This window comes from Symphodus melops, assembly GCF_947650265.1.
Source record: "Symphodus melops genome assembly, chromosome: 1".
NCBI classification, from domain to species: Eukaryota; Metazoa; Chordata; class Actinopteri; order Labriformes; family Labridae; genus Symphodus; species Symphodus melops.
This window is the reverse complement of record NC_136691.1, coordinates 42,808,053-42,819,708: the sequence shown is the minus strand read 5'-3', so window position 1 is coordinate 42,819,708 and position 11,656 is coordinate 42,808,053. Positions and strand designations below refer to the sequence as shown.

Sequence of the window (11,656 nt, the reverse complement as noted above, 5' to 3'; positions counted from 1 at the left end):
ATTTCTGCAACTTCATTTGTCATTTAAATTCAAATTAAACAATTTTGTCTTCATATGATGGCTTCATTTAAGTCCATAACGCTTGTTTTGCCTTAATCTGCCTAAATATCGCACTGTCTGTAAAAAAAAGGTTGTATTGATATTTTGCCTCTCCAATGTTTTCACTATCTCATTTAAAACTATTCATGCTGATTTGCTCACATAATTATATGACTTGTGTCTTTGCCATCTGTATTACACTTATCTTTAATAGCTTTATATTTTATCTTTAAAAAATAAATACTAGTATGTGATGGTGTGATTTCATTTCTCTTCAACCTGGTTTCTGTAATAGATAGATAAACATTAATTATAGTATATGTGACATCTTTTATCTTTGTGTCTTTTTTCATTCCTTGAGATTAAAGATTAACATGAACAAAACAACTAATTATTCTGCATTATTTCAGACATTTATTTTCCACCATATATATATCAAAGCTGGGTTTTATTTCTTCTGAAATCGTAAGCAGTTCTATGTAGGATACTTTATGTGAGATTTCTTCCTGTGAATTTCCATATTGTGATCTTCAGGTCTTTGTAATGGCTGCTGGCTATTGCTGTTCACCTCTATTAGATATTCTAATTAACAAGCTAATTTGCAATATCCAGAATCCATCAACAGTCAGTGGGATAGTGCAGGATCTACCCACAAACACACACACACACACACACACACACACATGAATTCTCTCTAACAGCGCCCTTCAGATCTTTACTCATTCAAAAGCTTTTTTAATTCTTGGGCGAGCCCATCCTGATCTCTGTAAGGACGACAGGTATGAAGCCATATAGACGCAGAGAGCGGATAGAACATGTGATTCCCCATTGAGCTGCTGGTTGGTGGACGTGCAGATCAAAGCCCTTTTGTGTCACTGACGGCTATTGAAGTAGAAAACAGGAGAGCACAAGAGATACATAAAAGAGACACTGCTAAACACATGCTCCTTTTCTGCCTGATATGACTAACAGTATATTTGAAAAAGAATGACTACATAGATAGTGTGGTATAAATGAATTTGCTACATGTCATGACATAAATAACATACTTCGAACAAGTACAGAGGACATGGAGATAAAAGGGGAATATTGAGGTTTTAACTAGTATGTGTTTGAGCCTTTAAGATTTTTTGAAGAACATTTGCTAATATTTGATGTCCTAAGCCTTGTGCTCATTCCTACACTGTTTTCATGTAACAATAACAGTGTGTTTAAGTTTAAATACAGTTACTGTCCATTCACTGTTCTGTAAATTGATTAACACACATTTGTTTGACATGATTTAATGTTAGTTGTTATACAATGTTCCTTTAACGGTACTGACTGTGTTCAGAATCAACAGCAAAAGATAATAAAGCTGACACTCAGAGAACCATGCTCACTACAATAACATGACTAAAAGGAAAGCATTTTCTTTTTCACATTTAGCATGCATATGTGCTGTCTAATGTGATGAAATTCAAAATAAAAATGATTAGCTTCTGTTTGTTTTAATGCCTTTAAAAACAGGAGCTTTAAGTTCATGTTGTGATAAATGTTATTTTGTTGGGATGAATGTTTCTAGGAGGCTTAAAAGTTTTAATTTCAAGCCAACGTGACTGACATTTCCAAACACTCATTAAGCTTCTCTAGCAAATAATTAAGAGCAATAAGTGTAATGGTGTGCACTCTTAAGTTATACAGTGTATGAAGGTAAAGGCCAAATACATCAGTCATGCTGAGTAATTACATAAGGATATAACCCCAAGGAGCTTGACCTTTATATCTATTCTTCATTGCTCTTTGACATTTCAGAAATGGGAAATGTGATGGAGGCTTCACACTTGTTTGATGGTTACCAGTAAGAGAAAATATTTTATACAGTTTGTATTTCGACAGTCGAACTATACCTGAAAAAACCTGGAATGTGCAGTCAGGGCTTTAGGTAGGTTCTTGTAAGGTGCAGTGCCTTCAATTTCAATATAAACAATAGCACTGGAGTTGACATGATTTATCATTTGTTTATTGAAAAACAAATCAACAGTTTGTCCAGAAAATTATGAAACATTTTTTTTTTCTGCAAAAATGACTTAAAGGAGCAGTGTATATTAATACTGTAACCTATTGCAACCTACTGGCAACTTCCCACCCCTTCAGTGGCTGTCTCTAAACAAGTGTGAAAGACCAAACTTGGAGCTGATGTTGGATTCGACCAATCTGCACAACTGCATAAACTAGTTAATTAAAGGCTTAGGGCATTAGACATGAATAATGCAGTTAGTTAGATTTGAAGTTTTTTTTCTCAATATTTGTGTTTTTGTCACGTGGGTTGGCCGTGAAAGCCACTGTAAGCTTGTATGGTGACAACTAGCAAATCAGTAGCAGCTTTTTCCTTCTACGCCATTATATCATTTTGACTTGTTTAAAAATTCCACTAAGCTATGAAATTGATGTCAATGGAGATATTAGGACCATGTATATAATTTTTTTAACTTTATTACAAGCCCAATAGGCAGACATACAACATATTAAAAAAAACAGTTACATAAACATATAAACAAAAAAAAACAAAAACAAAAAACCTTTTTCACAAGAGTCTTAAAAGGCACTCATACCAATGCTTCTATATATATATATATATATATATATATAGATAGATAGATAGATAGATAGATATTTTCACTACCAGTCTGTCTATGTCCATTCGTCTACTATACTATGCCAACTACTATTAAGTTGGGCATTTTGATACTGTGAAGCACAAAAAAAAAAAATCAATATAACAATATGTTCAATTTTCAACTTCTAACTTGAAATCGGGTTAAAGTCTCAATTGGTGCACTGGCCCTTTAAATGCTTTATCAACAACCCATGCTGTAGCCGAATGTGAGCACCCTTCATATCGGCTTTGGGCGAGCATGCAAGCAGCACCCAGCGGTCTTAGGACCCAGATCCAGTCCGGAAGAAGCATTTAAGAAACGGCTCGTCATCGGCACCCAGGTTATCACTCGCTCAGTATCATCACCATTATCAGCATCCCCCTCCTCTACTTCTGAGACAGGCGCCATCTCTGGGTCCAGCCTTAATATTACATCGATGCTGCATCGTCGTGATGTCAAATCTCATCCCACCAACAGCCCTAATCATGTGTTTGTGTGTGTTAGTTAGCGGCCAAACAGAGGACTCCGTATTGAATGAGAGGCCGTATGTGGTCCTAGAGAAGCAGAACTTAGGTAAGATGGATCCGTCATCAATTTTAGGCCTGGCTGTGTCTGATGATAGCACACTATTGTAAGGTTTTTATAGACAAATACATCCACTTTATGTCTTTAACAGTGTCGGACACATATTTACATAGCATTATTACAGCACATCATAACAGTTGATCCATGATTGTCCTCTTTGTGATCGCCTTGTGTTTTGTCCTTACAGTCACACTGGGGAGTGTCCTCGCAGTGCTGCTGGTGTTGATGGTGATCATGGCTGTGTGCGTCTACAAACCGCTGTCCCGTCGGTGAAATCGGGCCGAAAACAGTGCAAAGTGACACTGCACACCGAGGAGTTCAGCCCTGGGAAAGCAGATAGACTAGCTCCAAGCTTAGGCTGTGATTGGGGGGGGGGGCGGTTTAAACACTCTTTCCCACCTCCTTAAAACACCAACTTGACTGACACTTGTGTTGGGTTTCTCTTTGTCACCCTTCCTTATCTCACAAACCTGTTATATTTGTGTGAAATTTGTATTTATGATTTGGTATTCACATATTTATAAGCGCTTTGTGTTTCTCCTATTTATTCCTTTGAGGGGACATTTATTTATTATTTATTATCAGGAAGCCTGGAAAGTTTTTAAGGAAAAATGTACTTCAATTCAATAGTATCCTGCACAGGTGTTGATATGCACATCTTTAGTCTGGAATTTACTGCAAATCATTATTTTCTTTTTTATTTATAGTGTCGAATAAGTCAGACTATAATCTGAATAAAAGTATGATTCTAAAGTTTTGACTTATTAGTATTTTCAAATGTTCATAACGGTTATCATTGAAAAGGGCAGCTTACAGCATTTAGCAGGTGTTCAAATGAATCAGACTGAGTGACTGTTTTAGATCACAGTGATTATGAGCTTCATCCACAGTGCAGATTTTAGGACTGAAACTATTTAAAGCAACTGGCCAAACATCAATTATCCTCCAGATAAATCAGCATTGTCCTGTTGTCTTGAAGAAGTTCAAACTGAAACTAAAGAAATCCTCTAGTTTCCAATTGCATTATACAAGAGCACCAGAAGTTGTCATCCTGCATGTCTGTAACTTTAAGCACACACAGTCTCATTTAATCCTCATGGAAATAAAGTGCTTTTATTTCAGAGACGACATAAAAAAAACAACACAATTTTGTTTTAGAATTCAACTTAAAAAAAACAAACAGTGCAGTACAAAGAGCTGCATATTATGAACCAAAGCTATCCATATAAAAGTCAACGGTTTAGTCCTTTAGCTGTTCTTGACTGAAACTCTTGACGGACGCAGCATCGCAGAGAGAGATTTCAAACAAGTGGTTGATGATTAGTCAAGTCACCTATAGTGGTTAATGCATCTAACTTAGCATCACACTGTTACAGCTGAAACAAGTTCCCCCTTGTTTTTATTTTAAATGACACCATTTTAAATAATCTTTTCAAAAGTGAAGTTTGAGTGGCACCACAGAAAAAAAGTCACCTCTTGCCTAGACTAAGCTTTCCCTTGGCACATGGCGAGCATGCTGCTTGGAGGTGGAGAGTTGTTCATGGCTACAAAGGGCAAAACATGCTGCCTTTCGGATTCTGGGTAATCTCTGCAGCACTGGTTTTGTGACCTTTTTACCGTATGACCGCTTTAAATCCAGAGAACCTTTCTGAACGGAGGTGATCATGTACGCTCAGTGACAGTAAAGAAAGTCTTTCCCTGCCATGAAATCTGAGAAACAAAAAGTCCAACAACATCCTTGCTGCTGCAAAGTTATTCTGTATCCATGCAGCTGATTTACTGTTACCCTCACAGTAACATGCTTTTGTTTTCCCATCTGCAGAGTGTACATTCACTAAACACAAAAACGTCCTCATTAACTTTTGACTTAATGAACCAACCGTTCTGAATTAATATCAATATGGAAAAGAGTGATATGCGCAAAGAGAAAGTTATCAGGCTACAATTTGATAGTTTTTATAAGTGATTAACAAATTATTCTCATGTGACATGTGTTAGATAGGAACCCTGAGATTTCTGTCATTTAGTGAGCTCCTGCTTCTCAACAGCACGACTCCTGAAGAAAGACTTTACAGTGAAAACACTCAGATCTCTCCCTTTTGGCCAGTAGCACTAGTAGCTTTCAAATCAGTTTCTTTTTTAATGCTAGGTTGTTTTGCTTCTTGCTTTCTAAAAACTAGAGACTCGAGCAACAGGTGCCAGGATACAGTGCCCTCATTCGAGTGCTGGCATTTTATGAAGTCCTCTTGCAAAGTCAAACGTTTCTGTTCTTAGAACCATATATGGTTTATGGTTATGAATATGGTTTGCTGCTATCAATCTGATTTGGAAGGTGAAATAAATAACAGGAAGTTTCAAAAAATGATGCATCAGAGTCCAAGAATAAAGCTTGAGGATGGAGACACATATTATGAAATAGAAATATATAAAGGAGTATGCTATTACCAAAAAATATTTTTGGGGAATATTGGTTATCCAGAGTCTGATATTTAAAGAATGTTACAGAAAAAAATCTGCAGTTGCATAGATGACTACAGTGGTTTGGGAGGAACATTGAGGTGTGGTGGTTGTTTCTGCATCTGGAAAAGTTGTATTATTACTCCCTTTGATTCCCTTTACTTTTCAGTGAGCGAGAGCTGCAATATCCTCTCCAGCTCTTCTTCCTCCTGCTTCCTCATCCTCTCCTCTTCTGCTTGAGCGCGAGCAGAGAGCTCCATGGCGAGGCGAAGTTCTGTGTCAGGGCTGGAGGCAGAGAGAGAGCTCGCAGGGCTTGAGGTGTCTCCATATTCCACTAGCACCCCCTCTGGGACACTCCTGGAATTACATCGAAAGCAGCTTTATCTGACGCATGTAGTATGAGAAGACACACACAGCCACAACTGTATCCAAGTAGGATAAGCAAGTACAAAGCCTCGGTCCCTTTACCCTGTGTAATTATGCAACTGCTATGAAAGAATATTTGACATGTCATCCTACCTGTCACTATTACTGCTTGCCATTACATCAGTGAAGTCTCCATCAGTATCTTCAAACGTCCCATCCTGCAAAGTCACAAACATCAGAGTATTTAAAGAAGGCAGATAGTAGTGACAAAAAAAAAAGAGCACAAAAAGATTGGGGGGGAAAAAAACAGATTTGTTGTTAGTCAGTGAAGGGAGATGGTTGTGACCTGGCTCGGGATGCCACGAGACTCCAGGAGACTCTGATGGATGGCGTACTGCAAAATCTCCTCGTCATTATTAGAAACTGGTGCGTGTCGGCTGCCTCCTCTGCGATGATATCTGACAGGCACCTCAAACACTGAAGGACACACTTGGAAGAGAGGCAGTGCTGGACAAAAACAAACACAAGAAGAAGTTTAGATGATGCAAATCAATAACTATTTGGGTGATATTCATGGTTAAACAGGCTTCATTCATACGTGCAGCTTCTTCTTCTTCTCCTTCTCCTTCTCCTGAGGATGTCGGTGTAGCTGCTGGCGTCGTGTTCGCCTCCTCTTCAGTACTGCATTTGTTGACGCTACCAAATGTGATCCTGGCATTAAGCACATGAAAAAGTGGAATCTCTGCAGGGGAGGAAAACACAACGGATTACATGTTTATAAAAAAAAAAAACTTCTGAGAGAGAATGGGAAAAAGAGCTCCCGGAACCTGATGCAGAAGTTTCACAAACCTATTTTTACAGGAAAGCCAGGAGGGAAATTCAGTGTCACAAAGTCTCGAAGCCGTGCAAAATGGGAACTGGTGCGAGCCATGAGGTCAATAATGGGAGTCACTTGCTCCACCAGGGACAGAGGATGTTCCTCACTCATCCACAAAGTACCTTTGAACCTATGTGAGACAACAGTGAAGAGGAAACCTTCCTTCAAATGTTCATACGCTTTAATTTCTTACTATAAATACAAATGAGTACAGCACATTTATTTAGCTGTAAAGCAGGTTCTTTCCTACTTCTGTGTTCGAATGCTCAGCTCAATGGGTCGTCCGATGTCTCTGTCCCCCAGGTCAAAGTCCGGATCAAAGTATTCCTCTGGAGTGATGGCAGTGGGATTGGTGGCAGTTGCATACTCAAGAGTCAGATCCTACAAAGTCAAACAGTCATCTCATCGAATCACACATTGGGATTAAAGATCTCTGTTGTTATGTTAAATGTTTGTCAAACCGACTGATAAAAAAATAACATTGAGGAGAACGACAGAGACATCACTTTACATGCAAATTGTCAAACCTGATGAATACATTTAGACATATCTTTTTCATATTTTTTACATTTATCCATTATGTTATTTGTCAGGGACAGTACACGCAGGCCTCGTAACATCTAATTAAAGTTCAACCAATGCCTCCCTCCCACAGTCCAAAGACATGCTCGACAGGTTCATAGTTGACTCTTAATAGCTGCCCATAGGTGTGAATGTAAGAGTGTCTGCTTGTCAGCCCAGTGAACGACTGATGAGCAGTCCAGAGTTTACTCCGTCCTCTCACCCAGTGACAGCTGGGATCCAACAAAATGGTTTTTTATTCTATGGATGTAGCCAATGAATTCATGTCTCACCCCTTGTGCACTTATGTGTTGCTCCACAGTCCCCAGCAGAGATTCTAAGATGTTCCGTTCACCTTTGAGCAAAAAAAAAAGAAAAAAAAGAAAAAGAAAAGTGAAATAAGTTAAGAAAAAAAATCAAAACCACATATACTTCATTTTATACTTTCCACTTACTCTTTATCCTGGCCTTCTCCTCATCTGTAAGATGCTCCGTCCTCGTCCTGATCACCACATTTACATTATTTACACTAAAAACCTGCGAGGGGGGGGGGGACAACCATCAAATCAAAAATACCGAAACATTTATGTGGTGCTGAATTTCAGGAGGAAGAAGAAGATAACTTCTGTTAACCTTGGCTTCAAATCCGTTGACCATTTCAGTTTTGTCAGACCTCCAGCCCCAGATCCCAGACTTGTTCCTGTGAGATCAAGAGACATCATATTATACTGCATATATATTTAAATTATGTGCATTTTAGAGACCTTGGCAGTGTTACATTTCACTGTTAAAGAAATGTTCCCCAAGAAGTCAATTCTATATTTGAGAGCTTCAGAAATAAAGATGTACTCTCATCAGCGACAGTGACATCAGTTTGTTGTGACAGTGGTGTACACGCCAAATAAAAGAGGAAACAACACTTCCTTTGCTGCCTAAATAACATTAAAAAGACAATTTATCTAATGAACCAAACCATATAAAAACCTTCACACATCATCAGAACTTCTCCTCAGGATGCTCAAAGAAGCTGCATTTTCCAGTTTTGAATGGGATAAATATAAATATCTTTCAGGACAGAAAAAGTTGAGACTTGTGTTGGAATATTGCCCAGCCCTGGTCTCTGTACGTTGTGCACCTGAACTAAAAATTGAGCATTTAAAATGTGAACTATCCACACAGCTGTCTTGTCTCTTATCTTTAAAGATGTTATCCAGATAGAGTTTGTTCCACATCTCGCTCACTTAAAAGTTACCATTCAAACAGCGGTCAGAACAGGGAGTAAGATCCCTGCATGTCCTCAGATAGAAAATGTGTCTCTTGCCTCTCAAAAGCGATATCCTTGGTGTCCAGGTAGGTGTTGACAATTGGAGTGGTCAGTCTTTTGGCAACTTCCTGTTCAGCTGGCTGCATGGATTCTAGTGTGACATCCTCCATTTCTTGAGATATGTTGAAGCGTTCTGTGTCGACGACTTCATCGTCATGGTTAACCTCCATCAACTCTGCATAGGAATCTGTGACATAAAGTCAGGGATAAACTTAGATCACTTTTCCCCACAAATATCAATTCATAGAGCGAACTGTGAGTACGTGTTTTGCATGTGTGAGAGTGGAAACACACACACACACACACACACACACCATCTCCTCTAAAGATGTAGCTCCGACGCCCTCTGATCCACGTCATGTTTTCAAAGCCGAGAAGAGTGGCATCCACTCGCAGGCTGGCGCCACTTTTCCAAATGCGACAAACATCACTTGGACAAACCCGGGACAGAAGAGGGACTGTGAAGTAACAGCACATGAATGTGTCATTGTGGAAAGAAAAACATGCGCACATGGAAAACTCAGTGTGACTGAACTCAAACCAAAGCTTCACCTAGAGCAAGAGGCAGGTATGCCGTTTTTCCTGAATTACCTGATCAAACCTCTTGGCTGCCTCACAATCACACATTTAGTTTCATTTTCTGTTGCAGGGAACAGCTGAAAGATAACCTTCAGAAGTAGGTGACTTCTGCTTTTGCATACTCATTTCCTGAAAGCCATTCTCTGAAACATGAACAGGTTACCTTGCACACACAAAATAACGAACTGTTATGATGTAAACTGCCCCACCCCACACACACACACACACACACACAGAACTTACTCCAACTGGTGAATTCCCACTTCATTTCCATGTAGAAGTCTGGAGACTGTAAGTGGAAATAGCTATTAATGCCTTTGTTGGAAAATATTTCCAGGCACATGTGCAGATGGATAACAACACAATGTCATAAAATGTGGGGATCAAAACCTCTCTGATCTTTGACAGCAACTCAGGCACTCCTCCCAAAGCAGTGGAGGCTTTGAGGTAGTCTCTGCGTTGAAGCACCAGCTGAACCATCTCTGGATCTCCTGTGCTGACGGCCTCCTGCAGCACTGCACAGACGATTACAAACAAACCACTAAACCTTTTAAAGTAACAGCATTCGTTTCCCTGAAGTGGCAAGTCTCCATTATAAAAACCCTCAACAGTGACGGTAATGACATAGGAAAGTGAAACTGGTTTACTGCAGTCAGAGGATTCAGCTTGCATGTTCACAATAAGGCCCATTAGCAGTAGAGGATATGAGAGGGTCTCTAAGATCAAACAACCCACAAACCCTTAAAAGCATTTCTGCTCTACATACACGAAATAGTGGCACACTATGTCTGCTCTTTATCTATTTGTTGAACTTACCTGTCCAACTGGTGGAGTTTTCTTTAGTCACTTGAGCACCGTGTCTAAGGAGGACCCTCACTGACTCCAGGTGTCCCAGCGACACCGCCAGGTGAAGAGGAGTGCGACCTCTGGGATCCACAGTCTCTATGTCATTCTAACAAATCAAGAAGAGAGACAGAACTGTGATTCCTGTATTTGACCGATAAAATGGAGACACCCGGAGGACGCAATCGTGCAGAGACAACATTGTCACAGACTCATAGTAGTTAAAGTCACCCATGATAATGACACAGGAGTGCAGAGGTAAGACTTCAAATTGTGTCCTGTCCGTCGCGCGAGTCATTTCTTGACCTAAGCGTGTTATTATGAATGAACACTGTTAGGTCAAAATAAGAAATAGACCATCATAATAACACTGCCACAACACAAAGTGTAAACAGTGAGGAGATGCAGTGAGGTTTTCCAATAACGTAATGGTGTTGTTTTTCTATTACTATAACAATAAGAATGTGATAGATGTGTCAGGTGCATGTTTGAGGAGTGTCTCTACAGGACCACAAACTACTCACAGAACACAATTTTAAACAAAAAGTCGTACACACATCTGGTAAAGATGCCTAGTCAGATTTTAGACACGCTACACACATGCTCAAATACACACATGCACAAACGGGATCCTATGGACATGCACTGGAGAGATTTCAGAGTAAGGGATGAATACATCAAAAATGTCCAGTCTCTACTTCCATTTATATATTTAAAGTCAACATGCGAGTGAAACAGCCCTGTTGATAAGCCGTGAGACATCTGTCAACACGCCAGCCTTCATCTAGCTAGCCAAGCGTCAAAGTGAAAGTGCGCGCTGTGTACTGTGTTTTCACCAACCTGTTGTGAGATTATTTGTTCCTGCAGTGTCCTGTAGTCATTCTCCCACACTGCGGAGTGCAGAGGAAACTTCACTCGGATGTCTTCGCTGATGTTAGCCGTGGACATCTTCCTCCTTTGTGAAGCAGCAGCTCAGTGCAGCCTTTAGCTAGCTTCTAATTGTTACAGCCATGGGGACAAACTGCGATACCAATACGCGAGCTGTGCCTAAAATACACGACGAACACTTTCCATGCACTTAATAGTCACCAACAACAACGACACACATACAACCCGGCGTTCAACTTTCCCCCGAAGCCTTCCCCTAAATAAAACTTTTGAACAAGGAAGTGCCAGAAGCCGTGCCCAATCATAACAGGGGTGTTTTATATGGAAATAACCTCAAAACCTCATTAAGATCATTCAATAAAAATAACTCTTACAGCCAATTAAAAAACAATGGATGTATTTACGTGCAACGATCACTACCTGGGATGGCGAGTGTTAGAAATACAGTTAATAACAACTAAAAGCGTAGTGCTAAGGGAAGAAATAGTCTGCTCCAGT

General features: G+C 39.7%; 1 protein-coding gene across 1 annotated transcript; it reads right to left on the bottom strand.

The window, feature by feature from the left end:
- Positions 1–4,360: 4,360 nt before the first annotated feature.
- On the bottom strand, positions 4,361–11,630 carry ankrd13a (ankyrin repeat domain 13A). The gene is made up of 15 exons (XM_079343340.1): positions 11,111–11,630; positions 10,244–10,379; positions 9,818–9,942; positions 9,671–9,716; positions 9,163–9,306; positions 8,846–9,035; positions 8,158–8,224; positions 7,980–8,061; positions 7,818–7,879; positions 7,214–7,344; positions 6,936–7,093; positions 6,685–6,828; positions 6,433–6,593; positions 6,240–6,304; positions 4,361–6,077 (listed from the first exon to the last, which is right to left on the bottom strand). Exons 1-15 carry the CDS (start codon positions 11,216–11,218, stop codon positions 5,879–5,881), a joined length of 1,818 nt encoding a protein of 605 aa, XP_079199466.1. The 5' UTR covers positions 11,219–11,630; the 3' UTR covers positions 4,361–5,878.
- Positions 11,631–11,656: the final 26 nt, after the last annotated feature.

Coding starts and splice junctions, on each gene's coding strand:
- ankrd13a (XM_079343340.1), bottom strand. CDS start 11,218: ATGTCCACGGCTAACATCAGCGAAGACATCCGAGTGAAGTTTCCTCTG. Junction 9,943..10,243: donor AAACTCCACCAGTTGGACAG/GTAAGTTCAACA, acceptor TCGTCTGTGCAG/TGCTGCAGGAGGCCGTCAGC. Junction 7,345..7,817: donor AACACATAAGTGCACAAGGG/GTGAGACATGAA, acceptor TTGACTTTGTAG/GATCTGACTCTTGAGTATGC.